Source organism: Anopheles funestus, chromosome X (assembly GCF_943734845.2).
Source record: "Anopheles funestus chromosome X, idAnoFuneDA-416_04, whole genome shotgun sequence".
In the NCBI taxonomy this organism is placed as follows: domain Eukaryota; kingdom Metazoa; phylum Arthropoda; class Insecta; order Diptera; family Culicidae; genus Anopheles; species Anopheles funestus.
The window spans coordinates 6635143-6653853 of NC_064597.1; the positions used below are offsets into that span (position 1 = coordinate 6635143).

The 18711-nt window shown below is 39.2% G+C and overlaps 1 protein-coding gene across 2 annotated transcripts in view; it reads left to right on the top strand.

Moving 5' to 3' along the window:
• LOC125768351 (uncharacterized) overlaps positions 1-18711 on the top strand; it is a 108579-nt gene that overhangs the window by 50730 nt on the left and 39138 nt on the right. For both annotated transcript variants that reach the window (XM_049435875.1, XM_049435884.1), the window contains one exon: positions 18386-18495. In XM_049435875.1, the coding sequence (XP_049291832.1) occupies positions 18386-18495 (110 nt within the window). The remainder of the gene's footprint in view (positions 1-18385; positions 18496-18711) is intronic.

The window sequence follows — 18711 nt, forward strand, 5'->3', positions numbered from 1 at the left end:
CATTCACGAAACATGTTGCACTTGTTTGCTCTGGCTCCCTAATAGCAAAAGTTGTCCCGTCACGAATGGTTGGGTATGCTTGAAATGTGTTTTATTTTTTTTTATTCTGATATGCCCGTAACCTTTCGTTTCGCATCCGGACACTTGCCCGTTCTTAGATTGAACGGCTTTACGACGCATATAATCGCAAAACGTGTAACAACATTCGACGTTCCGCGCTGGTACTTGGGTTTTTATATTTTTCCGCCGCACGTGGAAAGATTTAAACCAACCGAAGGATAAAAATGCTTATTTTTTTGGAGGGGGGGGGGGGGGGGGGAGGAGAAGAACGTTCGAAGAAAAAAAACCAACAACATACAAGGTGAATAGAAGTTACATTAAACACCCGAAAACATTTAAGGACAACATCATGCATCAGGATATAGTGAACCGGCTGGACGCGAAAGAGCGTTTTACTTGTTGGATTTTTATTTCACCCAAAAGTCACCCGAAAGCATGGCAGGCTCTGTTTCATTTTAGCTCCAGCAAAATGCTTCCTCTCTCTCTCTCTCTCTCTCTCTCTCTCACTGCTTCCCCACCATTCATCCACCATTAGGAAAACCCCTATAGCCGAAAAACAGCAAAGCACCATTAATCAAAAGGACCAACCGCACCAAAGCGTCAAAGGCATCGTTGTCTTTGGCTGGTTCACGCTCGACGGCGAAGCTAATTTCCCGTTCCCAGCATCATGATGAGATTTGAGTTTATTCTTTCTCCTTACGTGTGTGTGTGTGTGTTTTTGGTGTTTCTTGGCTATGCCTTCCCGTTTTTCCTTTGTGTTTCGCTTTTATTTCACCAAACTGGTTTATTATGCTGCAATTTTTTTTTTTTGGTTCGTTGCTTCTGCTTCACCCACCCCACAAGTTCAAACATATTCACTTCAGCGAACGTGAGCGGTGCTGAAATGAAGGCTGTCCAGCACACGCCGCATACTGAGTAGGGCACGAAAACAAAACTCTAAATTAAGCTGGCCGGAAATCAAACCAAACAAATACACGCCAGCCAGCGCCACCCTATCTGTCGGTGTGTGTTTGAGTGAAAGAATGAAGTACGGGGGGAGAGAAGAAAAAGTTGCTCCCGTCCGGGTTTCTCATGTTTTTTTTTGCTTCGGGTTGCGTGAATCGCGTGAACGCAGCTGAATAGAATTATACAGCTACTCAAGCTTTTGATGCCCGAATATATCCCCGGTACCATGCTGACGCTTTTACGATGACATTATCAAATACAGCCATGTGTCAAGAGAGTGTGTAAAAGATGAATCCTGAATAAACTCGCCAACGGTTGAAAGGAAAAAAAGGTGACGGAACGTGGTGATGGGAAGATTTAGACGATAGGGAAATAATGTAAGAGTGAGATATACAGGCGACGGCGACCAGATAGCAAGAAAACCGGCTTGCTCGAGAGCTTAGCAACCTTTGAGGTGGAAGAGTGGAGAAGATTTACCAAGAAACGGTTGGAGGGAAAGAACCGGGGGCGCTTGGAAAAACTCAGCCCTTGGTGAAAATCGTGATACTTCGATCAAGAAACATGATGCAGAGGCGGCGCTCTAGCGCTCTACTTGTAATGCTGCTGGTGACGTAGCGACAACCAGTAAGGGGTGGGAGGAGAGGGAGGCTGGAGAGGGGATAAAATCGATTTCCTTGGCGTCAACTTGTTTGACAGATAATATTAGCATTATTTATTACACATCTTGTTCCATGGGTTTCCGAGACCATGCTCTGCGACTGTTGCCTCTCCCCTGGGCATAAGGTTGGTTTTTCCTCCCAATATAGTACCCAGTTGATCTCACGCTCCTTTCACCGGCCCACCGCGCGGGCGTTTGACTGTTGCAGGAAACGCTATCGGATTACGAAGTGTATCAATCTAAGCCTAATGAAAAGGCAGCTAAATTACATCTCCCACGAGGAAAACGCTCCCTTTTGCTTTCGCTACACTCTACACCCTGCATTGAACTATACCGTACCGGGCGCTAGTTCTTATTTTCCCTTTTTGTCGTTAAAGACGGATTATTACATGTTAAGAACATTTAGTAAAAACAAACAAATCACCCTTATATATACCTTGGTTTTACTACCACTTCTGGTTTTGCCGTACGGCAAAACAGGATTACTGTGCTTTTCTGACTAAATGTCAGATTTGTAAATAAGATTAATAAGAGAGGATAAGAACATGCCTTCTCTTTTGATATTAAAAGCTTTAGACTTTATTCTAAACATTTTTACACTTAATGTAAAACTTACTCAAATTGTTATGATGACGTCTATCAATAGAATATATAATTGTAATACAGACCTAATCCTTTCATTCCGCCATTTACTGAACTGTTGGCTGTTGACCTCCTTAGACTCCTCACAGATCCTTGAGAAATTCTTCAGGAGCTTTTCAGGAGTTCCCTCGGCACTTCGTTGTATGGAAAAAAGACCTTCTTTAAGTTCCTCTTAGACATCGAGCAAACCTCACCGGATTTCATTTTCCAAAAAACCTCAAACTTCCCAGTAGAGCTGACCATCTTTGGAATCAACCCCTCCCAGAAATTAGCTGGATTATACCTAAATAACTTCAAACATATTTTTCAAACTTTCACAAACACTGGAAAAGTCATTTTAAAATTTTTCAATATGTTGACTGTGGAATTCATTTCTTCAAATCAATTTCTGCCATTAAGCTCCCAGGTAATACTTTCATTTTTTCAGCAGAAGCAATTGCCGTAGGTCTAGCCATTGAGGAGGATAAAGAAGAAACCTTGTAAATGTATTTTTTTTGACAGAGTTAGTACATGATTGCAGAAAGGACACCCACATACAAGCAATAAACTTGTCTTCAAAATTTCATAATTGTTGGAAGTCTGTGTCTACTACACTCACAACGGACATTCGATGATCACTTGGTGACGTGAGCACCGATACACAAAAAGCCTCCCGTGAGTGACTCTCTTCTCCTGCAACTGTTGACGAGGATGGTATCGTTTCATAATCTGATTTACAATCGTCATATATTTTGTTGTTGAAACGCTACATTTTTAGAATAAAATGTGTTAAATACGAGAACACAATAATAATGTATCTTTTTGCTGGATCTCTTGACTTGTTGGAATGCCTGAGGGCAATGAGGTCGCAATGATAGCCGACAGACTATTAAACGAAGGCAGGAGGTCCAAGAACACTATCACCCAATATCCCAAAAGAGATACCGAAGAAATGCCGCTTGGCAATATGAATTTGACAGATTTTGAGGAGCTAACAAGTTATCAATCCTTCCCTGGGAAGACCACCCTTCTCACATAAGTCAGCAAACCCTAACTATGTCCCAACTGTGCTCTACTAATTACAGTATGACATATTAAAACTGAATTCTTAGCGGAAATTTACATAAAAAGTTGACCAAATTGTAATACAAAACCATTTTCCGGAGCCTCGAAGTCCCGAAGTACGAAGCCCAAGATTTAACCTACTTAAAGTCTCTTGAACTCACAACTGTGTACATTTGTTTAATCACTTTTCCAAGCTGGTTAGGCTTGGAAATCCAGTGTGTGAAGCAACATGTTGTCCAACACACCATGCGAGAGTCATCAAGACGATCTGACTAAATCCAAGGATGCGTTCCACACAGGGTGACTTTAAATCTAATTTTAATTCACCCCAAACCACCTACTTATTGCTTCTTATTGCTGAAGACACAATTGTTCCACGTAGAGCCTTCGAATCGACCGTACGTAGTATGTGCTTGGTTCTATTTTTTTTTTTACTATTTTTTGTACACCTCTGCATCCGCACCGATGCTGAAGTGTACCACTAACAGCACGACACACGAAACACGGTGTCGTGACAAATGTGTTCTTTTCGTACGAGGTGTTTGCCATCGTCAGATACTACGTCGCATTGCACAGGATCGGTACTGTGACTGGACGACTGTTTCCAACAAGTGAAGAAAAGCTAGCTATCCACACAGCTACAAGACAAATGCAGCCAGGCAGATAACCAGACAGTTGAACTCATCTCCCTCCCCCCTCCTCCCTCCACCCCGGAGGGCGTAAAGTTTCTGCTGGCATAAGATATAAAGAAAAAAGATATCTGTATTTGTATTTGGCTACTGTACCAGCTGACGTTGTCATGGTTTACCATTTTATTTCGTTGAACAAATCAAGATCCTTGCTTCGTTCGATCTATTGCACACAATGCAATGATATTCCGTTTTGAATAACTTGTAGCAACCAGGTTGGTAGCATCCATTGCAGGTGCTATGAAGCTTTTTTTTGCTGTTATCTTTCTATCACAAACAAACGCAGTATCGCCCGGGAGCGACAACAGGATAAGGGTGCCTTTCCATGACGCCCAGCTGAAGGTGCATCTGCACACTGTGTAAAAATGATCAAAAATCCCAAAATATTTTTTTTCTATTTTAAATAATCATTTTATTTGAAGTAATTTCTATCTAATCTAATCTCTGATTGATATGAGTTTGCTTATATTATGTTAATTATATCTTAATAAATTATGCCCTTGATTTATTGTGTTCTCATCCCACTGTGCGACAACTGTCAAAATAAAAGCGCGAGCTTCAAAACATCGCGTCATGTAAAGACACCCTAAGGTGTTTTCGATTCATCTGAGAAAAAAAGCGCAAGATGAACTTGCTTTTGCTACTCCCGGATCTAAGATAGTGCTGCTGTGAAGCGTACAGTAGTTCCATGTTTTTTTTCACTTCCTTGCACTGCTCTTTAATATGCTCTTTCAACGCTATTTTCAAAACTTGTTCATGTCGCCGTGTATCGTTAAGACTTACACTGAAGCTAAGAATATACAATTTTTTTTTTTTGTACATCATCTTGTTTGATATCGTAAGCAAGTTCGCCCAAATGATTGTCATTGTCATGCGCTGTTCTTGTGCTGAAGAAATTCTACTTTCAGTTACTCTCTTTCATTCGTCTCTCTTTCGTCTCTTTCACTCTTTAGCTCCCTTTTCTATTCCTCTCTCTTTTTCTTTTACGTCTTGAGCAACTATTTGAACACTCTTGAAGTATGCGGTACAGTGTTTGCTTCCTATCCTTCTTTTTTTCTGTTGCCCAACAAACGAAACCGTCGAGAGTTGGGTTTTTTGTTGTTGTTGCTTAGCACATTTGGCTTCGATAGAAACTCATGCCTGTTGGTACACATGGTGTAGGGTCGTTTGTTTCTTCAAATTTCCCTTCACTAAACCCCTTGATAACCGAAGTGCATTAGCATACCAAAAAACCTTGTGTACTTTTGCGTTCAACATGTAGCGGTGGCACGTTTCAGGCACGCAACAGGCGAATGTTTTAAAAATAAGAAAAAAAAACTAAAATATGCATTTGTTCACCCACATCACGATCCAGCAGGTGTACTAAAGTTTTTTTTTTCGTTTAAATAGTAATTCCAAATGGTGAGTTGCAAATGTAGGTATGATTGAGCGTTCATCGGTGAAAAAAAATATTTCTATCCTCGTACATTGCTCCTGAGAATGCTTTGTCGATCAATTATTAGTACTAAAGTTCAATTGCATTTGCTAACACTAAGCAACAGCAGTAGGAAATATTGATATCGTTGTAAATGCTGCCGACAACAGCAAAACCATTACACCGAAAACCACTGGACTTGGTCAGCCCGGGTGTTGCGTGGCGTACCCTTAATCTCGGTTGTTTTCATTGCTGTCGACAAACCTAATCCCGGCTTGGGATTAGGAAAACTTTACCGTAGTGTGCATTGGTGGGTAACGGAACAGAATGTTATTCTTCGTTGCCGCTTCGCTTCCGAAACACAATGGCCGCAATGGTTCGGAACAACAACACAAAAACTTGCTGGAGTTTGAAAACAACAACTTTCTTTCGAGCATCGGTTCAAGCGTACGAATGTTGCGAAGAAATCGAACGTTTCATCCATAATGTGTACCGGTTTTTTTGTTTTGAGCTTGCAATTACCAATCCAACGAGTTCCGAAATTTTGCCCTCGGAAACGCTGTACGCTGCATGGATTAGATGCTGTGGTGAATAATTTATATCTCATGTAGGGCAATGTCTTTGCACTGAGCGCAGTAATCGACACGCTCATCATCTTTCTGATGAAACCCGGCGGATCGACTGCACTGAAGAATGATGAGTTATTCCGTGCGCGCGGTCGTTCTAGACATTCTGCTACCAGTGCGGTTGTAGCTGCCGGAGGTTTTTGGTAACATACAGTGTTTCTCAGATGATTTTGCTAAATTAAAATTTTGTTAAATTTCCCAAAAAAACGATAAGGCCTTATGAAATTTTCAAATTTTTATATTTTTTTACCTTTTTATTATTTTTTTTTTGTTTAAAACATAATTTGAGTCAAAAGAAACTTATTGCAACCAATTGGCATTAAAATAAAACAATTTAAATTTTTTTGCAAAATTTCTCAAAAAATCGTAAGGGGTAAGCCTTATGAAATTTTCGAGTTGAAATTTTTTTGAAATTTTTTTTCTGATTTTGTATTCTTTTTTTAATTTAAAGCATTATTTGAGTGAAAAGAAACATATTACAACAAATTCCCAGTAAAATATATCACATTTAAAAATTTTGCTAAAATGCTAAAAAAATTAGGAAAATTTTACATTTTCTCAAACAGGGTAAGGAACTTGGTTCCTCGAATAACTTCTGGCACAGACATCTGAGGGCATGGCCGTCCAAGAAGAAAATGTAGCCATTGATACCATGTATCGACCACAGGTTAAAGATTGGCGATCCGTTGGATACCGACCGAGTTATAGGCAAAAGTTGGTGCAAAAATGAACCTTTTGAAATTTTCTAATTTTTAGATTTTGTTTATTTCTTTATAATTTTTTTTATTTTTTTTATTAAAAGCATTATTTCCTATCTCCTGACTCACTGCGCCACAATGTCATCCAGAAGTATTTACCTTTTCAAAAAATGCATTTGAAAGAAATGTGAATGACATTACGAAATCATCTGAGAAACGCTGCAATGTAACTTGCCAAACCATTCTGTATGGTACGCTTCAATATTTCGATCAGCGAGTGCCTTTTGGGGATATCGTTCCAGTGTTGTCGGTTTTGACCGGGAATACGACCCAATCAACGCCGCACATACGCAACACGTCACAATCAAAGTAACGTTGTAGTCTCTTACGGTGCCAGATGCAGGGACCAAAAATGTTCCAAATCTAATTAGCGATCTGTTTTGGGAACGCATTGGTTACTTCAGAGGCACCTCGTCAAATGAACCCCCAACGGTGGTGTAGGGGCTGTGCGCCATTGTAGCCCCCATTTTTCGGGAGGTTTGCTGATTTGCTGTTGCCTAACTCCCTTGTGTCCCGTGGGACATTTCCGGCTGCCCTAATATATCAGCACGATTCGTGAATGTGTGCAGCCAAACCTTTGCCAGGGGGCGAACAGAACAACTTCCTGCAAAACCCCAAAACACCCCAAAGGAATGGATGAAATGAGACCCCGTGAGCTATCAAGTCGGTGTAGATAACTGCCGGCTGTACTGAGACGTTGTCCAATGCCTTCATGATAATAAAGATTTACTTCGTACCATCAGGCTTTTTTTGGGGTGGAAGCGATTTTCCCTTCATCTTTTTTTTTCCTTAACAGAAACATAACATCCTGCTGGCGTTGGGTATATTAGTCGATTGTGCTCTGATTGTACGCAAAGAAAATAATCATTCTGGAGGGGTTTTAAAATAATAAACCAAACCCCCCAATAATAGCTTGTCCGAGTGACGTGTCCGACTAAAGGGGAAAAACCCCTTCAGGTCCGTACTAAAAACTTGCTTCGCAATCTCCTAATGAAAATATAAAAGATTCAAAGGACTGGAACTAATTCCGCTGCCCAAAAAGTTGGCAGCAGCTTGCAGAACTGGCAAAAGATAAGAGACTAGATATAGATAGGGTTTTAGTAAAATACAGCAATGATAAAACGGGTCAGGCGAGGTCATTCCCATGACATTTGCTCTAACGCGCCCTTGTCAACGCTTCCAAAATCCCGGGTGGATGACGCTCTCCAACAAACGCAGATATTTTTAAACCCGTTTGTGGGTAAATAAATTAAACAATCGCCTTCATTTGGTTTTGCCAAATTGTCTCAAAAGCACAAACAAAAATTTCTACATTTCAATACAGAAAAGATGTGATAAATTATTGTAGAAAAATGGTTCGAAATTAAGTTACAAATGTATTTGCAATTTAATCCCATTTACCTGCGGAAACATAAAACGATTAACTTCTCTTCAGTTTGAGTCATGCTTCCAGAACAGAAACATGACGCAGTATGCGGAAGGGATATCAATTAAGGCAACCGGATGCACTAGGCCTCATGTCGCCACGGAAGGCAACGAAGTCAGAAAATTTAAACCATATTACAACAGGATAGCAACACAGTCAATCTAGAAGATTATGACCTTGCTTCATTTTTTTTTGCTGTTTTCGGCGGAGAAATCCGATACACTTTTACCCTTCGGTGCAAAGTAATTACGCACACCGATGGTGCCTAGCATAAGTGGCATCCTTCGTCATCCTGCTTACGATCGAATGTCACGAAACTAGGGAATAGACCCGGTACGGTTCTAGTGCCCGGTTCAAATCCGCCCATGGGATCCGTCCATGAAACTGTTGCTGACCCGGTTTTGCGTTTGCTAGATGTGAGCAATAATTGCTTAATTATAAGCCGTTTATTGAACGCTATTCTGCAACAAACAACCAACCGAACCTGTCCTTCGCATCCAGTCTCACTGGTACTGGTTTCACATGTAAGGTCGTTCTCTCCCGATCCTTTACCCATTACCCATTATGGCCCCGGCTTCATCGTGCCAGCCAGCTTTCTAGCTTATTTCCCAATCACCTATAGCAGGAAGTGGTGCGTGAAAATCGCCAGCTGGAAAGTAATCAACAAGAACCTGAGCAAAATCGGTACAGTTGGTCGATACTCCCACCAGCTAATGGATATCCATTAACATGGGAAAACTATCAATTTTAAATTGAATCCCATGATAGTGTAAATGATTTGAAAATAGGACACTCCGTTGTTTACTTTTTTCACCACCAAAGTGAACCAAAACACAAACGGCAAGGTTTTAAGCAAAAATACGGACTAATGATTGTTACTTTATGGATCACACGGCTTATCAACTTAACAAAAACACTAAATATTTGTAGAGTAACTTTTTCCAATGCAGTAGCCTACGAAAAGGTTTTTTATATCACATCTGCACTTGTTTCTATAACTAATAAATGTGTTAACTTGAAGAAAGTTTGTTTAAAGTTATTCGTTATTATATTATAATATTATATTATATTAAATATATTATATTAGAGCAGTCTGATAGTGCATATCATAAATGGCGTCGGTTCCAAATCTATTTGAATTGAAATATAATTATTTAATTTGCTATTCAATAGAGTCGCCTAGTACTTTGTACTAAAAACGATTCGATGGAGGCGCCTAGTAGTTCTGGAAAAAATACGTACAATTCGTAGGAATAAAATAGGATACAATAATATTAATAATAAAATAATATAAATGGGAACGGCCCAGTGGTGTAAACGGCGCCAGTTCCACACGGCAGGAGCGGGATTCAAATCCCATCCGGACCGTCCCCCCGTAGCATGGACTGTCTATCCGGCTACATGGTAATAATAAGTCTACTAAGCCAGGAATGGCTGGCATGACCTTAGAGATCGTTAAGCCAAGAAGAGAGAGAATAATATAATTATTGTAAATAATTAATGCATTCCATCTGCTTCAACAATCTTCAGGCGATTTCCAGGATTTTTAAACCGCTTGGGTGAATGATGAAATCATCCTTTTTTTTAGTTTTTTTTAGTCGTGTTTAGTCCAGTAATTATGGTTTTGTGTTTTTTTAGTCAGCGTAAACAGACTGAATTCTGAGAATGACACGAAGTTGAAATTAAAACGTCAAAACGTCATGGAGGCGCCCAGTACCTGATGTAAATTTAGAATAAATGGATGATAAAATGTTTCATCTCCTTTTGACACGCATGGAAAGCGGTATAATGTTCGCTTTTTTTCTTAGAACATTAACACAAAACAATATTCACTGTAACACTCCGCTCCGGTGGAGCTAATTATATCACATTTGCCATTCCGGCCATTTATGTATGTATCGCACAATGGGACAAGCAGTGGTCATAACAATTAAAAGTAAGATACAGATATTGAAAAGCTCATTATTCAGGATGTAAGAATGGTGTTTAACAACCTGAATCCTGAAATGCGGAACATAATTACTCGGTGTGGATGTGCTGCAAGTTATTAAAGTTGGTAGATGGAACTTTAAAATCCCTTGAAGTCTGCCAAAGATTTTCACATTTATTCGTTCCAGTCCATTTCAGTACACGCTGCCCGGTTTTATGCGTTCAGTAAGTTTATGGAAGATTTTTACCGATTTTAGATATTTGCGTTACGGTCACGAGTTCACATTTCCAAACCCTCTGCACTATACTTGGCCTGTTGCGCTTTATATATGCAAATAAACGTTATCAACACGCTGGTTCACTGGTGATGTGATAGCCACACAACAACAAAAAAGAAATCCAACCCAATTTTCACCATTCTCCAAAATCAGCGAACGAAGTAGGCTGCCAATTTCATTACAACATGGTTTCGCTTGCCCGTTGAGGGTCGTGAAAATTCGCGGATGTGTTTTATGTTTTATTGGCATCGAACTTTTTTTCCTCCCCCTCTCTCTCTCTCCTCTTTCTTTTGTGGCCAAAATGTTCTTACCAATGGGCTGGCTGGGTTTCGGTTTCTTGCGCGTAAACTCCGCACAGCTTATTGAATGTCAGTGGGTGCGTTGTTATTTCAGGGCGAACATTACATCTCTACCGACCGTCTAATGGGATTATAAAGTACGAGAGTACAGCGCTGGCAAATGGTACGCGCCGAGCACAGAAGTTAAAACGCTCTGGCTATCAAATGCGGCGAAGTGGTACCCGGGATTTTGGAGAAGCGGTTAAATTGGAATGGTTTTCTCGTGTGATTTTTCCGCTTCCTAGGCAAACATGGGAACGTGTGGTTGTAAAACCCGAATGGTGACATTACATTGTGTTCAGTGTGTAATCAGCATTTTGTTCGGTGTGATCTGAGATAATTTCAATAAAAAAAAATAAATATAATTGAACGTTTCACTGTCGCAGAAATCGTTAAAGCTTCTATAATTCTTGAGTATTTTTTTTTTGCTGCAAGGTTAATAGTTCTCTTCCGTTAATGCATGTTGGTTTTTGAGGAGTTTTGAGAAATTAATCCAATGAAAAATATTTATTTTCAAGCAGAAAAGTTGCTTCTAACACACACCTTACCGGAGCAAGAAAACTCTAAACCCTTGATTGTTTAACTTGTAGTGTGCTCTAGATTGGAAAGAAGTGGCGAAAGATTGGCAGAGATACACGTTCGTCATGCTCAGTATTTTTACATCATTGCCTCAAGGCGTTCCACCGTTTCGTTTTCCAACACTAATCTTCAGGCACCACAAAACCTCTTGCCGCGCATCCATCTTATTTCTGTGGCCTTGTTCGGTTGTCTCACTTTCTGCTCACATGCCAAAGGGAAGGTTGACTCTCGGCTAAAGGAAACACATTTCAGTGTTTCTTTCATTCCATCATACCCGCCACTAGCTCTGCTGGTGTTCTTCACGATCTTCTATCCCCGAATCCCGCCTCCCATCCTTTAAAACTCCATTTTAACTTGATCTTCTTTGATGCTTTGCATCCTTATCATGAAACCTGAAGGTGCCAACAAAATCTCAAATAATAAAACTACAGCAATAACCGACAGCTGAGGCTTTTCACTCCGTCTCCGGGACATTGCCGTTTTGGTCGTTGTGCTGCCGGTTTTTTGTGGTATTTTTGTTTCGTTATTTCTTTTTTTTTTTGCTTCCATTTCCGCCTGTCTGTACGACCCATATATACCTCACATAAGGGCGTAACACAAAACATACATGAGCAAAAAGATCATGTCCCAAGGAGTGTCCCTCCTTCTGGGTAGGGGATGGAAGGATCTTTTTCTAACGGATTTTCTTAAAACAAGAACGCAAGACGGGTACACGGCTGACTTGCGTAAAAGGAAAGTTTCACATTCGGTAGCCTTCATCGGGTGGTACGGTGCATGAAGCACAAGTTACGAGACATTGAGCTTACAAAAACACGCATTTCGCTAGATGTGAAAAGTTCGTACCAAAAAGCCAAATGTCTTTCCCACACGTACGGGGGAAATCCTTTCACATAAGGTTGAATGATGCACAGCAGGTCTACTGCCCAGAAGCAACAACAACAATAACAAGAAAAAAACATAACCCAGCGTTATTTGCCCCACCCGACACACACACACACACACACACACACACACGGTCGGGGCTATATGTGATTGCACGTGTTGAGCAGCAAGCTTTTACCCGGAAGAGCTTCCGGATCAATATTGTACCGCATAGCATATTGGACCAAAACATTCTGCAACTGCTAACGTACGAGAGTGCATCAAGAAGTAAGAAAAAAAATAATCAATTTGAGCTACTCAAGCAGAACGCAACTGCACTGTAACTGCTTTCCGCTAGTGACACTTGCTTCCGACATATTAGAAAATCAAATCTTCACATGATGCGCGATAATTTCATGTGTTGATCAAACCGGAAATTTTTCCCTTCCAATAATTCAATCGTGTTTCGTTCGAAAGATGTGAAAAAGAAACCTTTTTTTTATCAAATCATTCTGAATCGCATCAATGTAATGACATTACATCTAGTGTTGTGCTAATTGAATCTTTTGGAAAAAAAAATCATTCATACGATTCTTTTGAAAAGAATCATTCATATGAATCTTCAGTAAAGAGTCATTCATATGAATCTTCAGTAAAGAGTCATTCATATGATTCTTCAGTGAAGAATCATTCACATGAACCATCAGTGAAGAGTCATTCATATGAATCTTCAGTGAAGAGTCATTCAAATCAAGAGCTGACTCCCAAAATATTAGTCAATTTTCAAGAATTAATATGCATCCTCAAAGATTCATGAAAAGATTCATGAATCCTTAATGATTCGCTGCCGGAGGTGGGAGAGGATGGACTTATTAAAAGTGCTGACCGTCAAGCGTAGGGGCAACTCTAAGGATTTATAATTCAATAGGAATTCATTAATCTTTATAATAAAGATTCAGACTCATTCATCCAGTTCAAAGATTCGTTCAGATTCTTGATTCTGAATCAGATTCATCCAACACTAATTAAATCGTCACCTAAAAACTGTAGCGAAGAAATTAATTTTGTTTTGTTCAAAAATCTTCCATTAAAATAAAAAAAAGTCCTCGTGTTTGGCGCCCATTTTCTACAAGCCTGTGTCCATACGTCTTGCGCTGAATGTATGTTTGATACGGTTACGAGAACTCCAGTCCTTGAGTCCTGTTTCCGATACGTTTGCTGCTAGGGATTACTGGTGCTGCAAGTGCAATTGATACCGCCAGGTATCGGTCTCACCACCAACACCACAACTGCCGGAAATCATGCCATTCGATAAGATCGTCCATTAGGGATTTGTACGATATTCTGTCATATCTTCCAGAGTAGCAATCGAAGAGGTTACCGAGTGCTCAAGTGGTAATTCAAAATCGATCATTGATTTCTTTATTGCTTGATGTTTAACCTTGGAAGTCGTTCGCTTTCCTGTTGAGACAACCAGTGAGATATATTTTTTGAGTTATTTTGTTAAACGAACTTTTGCAACAAAAGAAAGAATATGAAGTTATAATTTAATATTTATTGTACTGTTTACACTATACTAATAGTAAACTGTAGAATTTACGAAAAAAAAATACCCACGTAACAAAACGAGATACATCGACATGTTTATACAAACATTGTTACATTCTTCTTCTGCCGCTATAATCGTCACATTCTTTTATTTTGCATTGTCGTTATGTTTGCCGACAGCTTACTTCGCTACGGATTTAATTTGTTTGTTTGCTTCATTTCCGCTGAAGTATATGTGCAATTGTGCCGACAGCAGTTGGCGAGAGAAAGCTTTTCGCACACTCACGCTGCACAGCAATAGCAACAGCAAATTCAATTTCACGTAAAGGTAAGCCATCTATGGCTTTGCTGCATCTGGTTAGCGTACACAACCAGGACACAATTATCGACCTACTTTTGATTTTATTATACCCCAATAAACTAGTCAATTTCAGCGTTGAAACATAAAATACATGTCGAAATGATGAGTCTGAATCAAATTATTTCATTCGGTGTAATGCGAATAAATTGCTAAAATATGTTTTGATTGATTATGATTGAGTCATATCGAATCTTTGGAAAGAATTGTTACATAAACTTTGTAATGTAACTCACTCAATAAGATTTCTATAACGAATTAGTTAAAAAAGAGTCATAAAAATGTCATTTCACTCTTGAAAGAGCCATGACACTTTGTGGCGACCTTTGATTCACTCTTTGTGACTCACTCACTCACTCAACTCTCAAGTTTAATAACTCATTCAAATGACATTTGACTTTTTCTTTGTGTAAAGGTATGTAATGTAAAGGTGTTTAAGAGTCAAATTACACTCAAGGGTGATATGACTCACTCATGAGTCGGCATAAAGAGTCACGATTCTTTTAAGAGTCAAATGATACTTTTACCAGCTAAATAACTCATAAGTGATATCTTTCTTTCATGAGTCTTTCATAATTTATTTCAAAGAGTCAGTCAAAGAATTGACTCATTTATGTGAGTGACTCACTTGGAGTCAACTCTTCTCAAAAAGTTATTTTTTTGGACCTAGTTTGTCATGTATTGCTTGATTTATTTTGCCTACAATGTAGTCCTTTCGAGCTGCGATGGTCACTAGTTGTCCTTCAACTAAGTGTCATTGTGTCAACTCGTCAGTTATGACTCTTTGTGACGACCTTGATTCACTCTTTTTGACCTACTCACTCACTCAACTACTCCCATCACTCTTGAGTTAAATAACGCATTCAACTGAATTTTATCTTTTTCTTTGTGTTAATTTGACTTGTAAAGGTGTTTCAGATTCAAGAGTTTTATGACTCGTCCATGAATCATGAAAGAGTCATGACTCTTTTAAGAATCAAATGATACTTTTATGAGTGTAATGACTCTTTAGTGATCTAACTCTTTCATAAGCCTTTCATCATTTCTTTCAAAGAGTCAGTTGAAGACTCATGAGAGATTGACTCATTTATGTGAGTGACTCACTCAACTCTCCTCAATAAGTTATTATTTCCTACTTTAGACCTTGTTTGTCATTGTTTCAAGCTATGATGATCACTAGTTGTCCTTCAACAAAGTGTCATTGCATTTGTCATGGATTTGAAATTTTCCGCATTAGTTGGTGTGCAACTTTTATAATTGCTGCCATTATTGCAATACATACTTTAGCAAGTATGTTGAAGGAACAAAAGACAACATTGATGTAATACTGTTGTAACGTAACATTTCACTTACTCGTGTTTAGACCGTCGTTTAGAAGCGTCCTTCCCAATGGTGTGAGATAAAATGTGTTCCCTGTAGTCTGTCGTTTACAGTTTCTACACTATCCGTATGTGTCGGATGGAAGATTTACGTACATGTAAACAATTACAAGAGGGCGGTTCAGCTGTGACCGATTTACGACAAAGGTGCGATGGCACTGGGGGGGGGAGGAGGGGGGGTTGAGGTACAGAAACACTTGGCTTCTCACATTCTGTTTCGACACTCGTGTGTGTGTCGTGGCTGGTGGTGCTGCTGATACGTAAGAACAAACCGACAGCCACCGGTCTGCACATCCATAAACCGTAAATGAATAATAGATAGATATGTAAATGATTGACGCTGGTACAGTCGTAACAGTACCGGGCGAAGTCCAACCGTCAGCATTTGCCATCCATCCCAGCTACTGACATTACGATTCGGAATCGGTCAGCCTTTCCACTGTATTTACACACACACTCACACACGGAGTTGCGTTATCCTTTTTGGTCAAATCGATGACGACCGACCGAATGCTCTCTTACTCTGTCCGCCATTTGCTTCGCAACCGCTTTCACCGTGCTCCTTTTAACACCTTAGACACGGAATTCCCATGTCTGCGTACAGCGTCCTACTGGTGACAAGGGTAATGACAAGGAGGGACGTACACGCTACATCTATTCACCATCGACACAACGCTGGTTCGGATCGGAAGAATTATACCATTTGAATTGAATTTAATTCTCTCCCTCGTTACTAGCAAACGGTTGCGCGGGTTGGGGTGGAGGGAAGGGGGAAGAGGGGGGAAGGGGAGGGATACGGATTCCAGCAAACTAGCGTGTCCTTACGTTGCCTTACACGCACTGACCCAGGAAGGGCGTACATATTTAGATTATGTAAAGCGGGCAGCTGTGCGTAAAGCCTGTGTAGGCAAATTTGGCTCCTCGGAGCGACGAAACGACAGCCCCCCCGCCATCTTCCAGCGATGGCGATCTGAAATTCAAATTGGCTTTTCCCACCCGCTCCCTCCGTTTTCGGTTGCCAATGCCGGAACATTGTTGGTTAGTGCTTTATGTGTACTTAAGGTTCTACGGATGGCAAAGGTACGGTTCGGTGCATGGGAATGTATTGTCTTATCAGTTAAGACGTATACGTTTGACGTTTTGAAATTTTCCCACTCCGAACCTTTCCGGAATATAACTTTATCGTCCAAACAATTCAAACGCTCAAGTTGAAATCGAATTAAATGAAGCACAAATTCACACAACCGACCTGGAACTCGTTTTGGGACGGGGAAAAAACAGAATATCAAATTGTTCTACACACAAATACAGAAAACAAATATTGCTTCGAAATCGTGCAGATATTTTAATACTTAACACCTTAGGAAAGTCCAATAAAATCTTCCAATAAAATTTCCTAACTATTACTTACTTTTTAAAATAAGGATTTTAGTTTGTTGTATGAACTAGAGATGTGCAAAGTGAGATTTTTTTAAATATTTGTATTATTTTTCATTCTTTTTTTAATTTAAAGCATTATCTGAGTGAAAAGAAACTCATTGCAACCAATTGGCATTAAAATAAATCAACTTTTTTTTTTACAAAATTTCCCAAAAAAATCGTAAGGGGTAAGCCTTATGAAATTTTCGAGTGGAAATTTTTTTTTGAAATTTTTTTCTGATTTTTTATTCTTTTTTAAATTTATAGCACTATTTAAGTGAAAAGAAACTTATTGCAACAAATTCCCATCAAAATATAACACATTTAAAATTTTTCCTACATTCCTCAAAAATGAAGAAAATTTTACATTTTCTCAAACAGGGTAAGGAACTTGGTTCCTCGAATAACTTCTGGCACAGACATCTGAGGGCATGGCCGTCCAAGAAGAAAATGTAGCCATTGATGCCATCTATCGACCACAGGTTAAAGATTGGCGATCCGTTAGATATAGATCGAGTTATAGGCAAAACTTGCTGCAAAAATGAGCCTTAGTAAATTTTCATTTTTTTTGAATTTTTTGATTTTTTTATTATTTTTCACTCTTTTTTTTATTTCAAACATTACTTGAGTGAAAAGAAACTCATTGCAACCAATTGGCATTAAAATAAATCAATTTTATTTTTTTTGCAAAATTTCCCAAAAAAATCGTAAGGGGTAAGCCTTATGAAATTTTCGAGTGGAAATTTTTTTTAAATTTTTTTCTGATTTTTTATTCTGTTTTTAATTTAAAGCATTATTTGAGGGAAAAGAAACTCATTGCAACAAATTCGCATTAAAATATATCACATTTTTTAATTTTGTCAATAAATCTTCTTAATGCCTCAAAGAATTATGACGGGTTTTTTATTACTCCGAAATGAGTCGTTAAACTGACTCCTAATAACGACTCATTCACTCTGAGTGGACTCACTAAAAAGAGTTGTTATTCTCATCTCTAGTATATACGCTCAAATTCAAGAAAGGAAACCCCCACAGCATCAATAAATTATATCCACCTGACGGTTTCCTGTGCACTAACCATCGTTATCGCTAGTCAACGGATACGATTGACACTCTGCTCTCGCTGTCTTTCCGCCCTGCGACAAGTCGCTATCCAATCGCTCCAAAATCCAAAATGTCCATTTCACTAGACAGGTGCTTCTTTCGTTCTGGTACGCTAGAAATGTTTTCCGTTTTTATATTATTTCTTACCGTTCCTTTATTGCAAACCGTATCATAGCTAGAATTTCATTGGAAAACTCCTCTCTGCACTACCAAGAACCAAACAAATCATAAATACACTTACACTACCATGCAACAAACAAACATTGACGGACACTGTTTAACAGCTCGTGTGTATTTGTTCATCTATTTTTTTATTTCCTTTCTTTCCAGAGGGACAATCAACAGTGAACGTACAGCTCGTGGTTAAAAAATATGTCGAGCGAGGAAGTGCAGTGGCACTCTATTGCGAAAATGATGTTTTGCCAGATATCCTCTACAAGGTAAGATACTCCAGTCATGCTGGAACAGTAACAAATGGAGAGAAGAAGAAAAAAATATTACGACGAGCTCCAAAATGTCACTCCCAAGTCATACATCCTGACCGTTCTAAGCGTAAATAAAACAAAAGTTTTTCTCTCCTTTTGATGTTTCTCGATTTTCCAAATCAAATTCAAATAATCGGTTTTTTTCCACAAACAAAATAATTTAAAAACCTC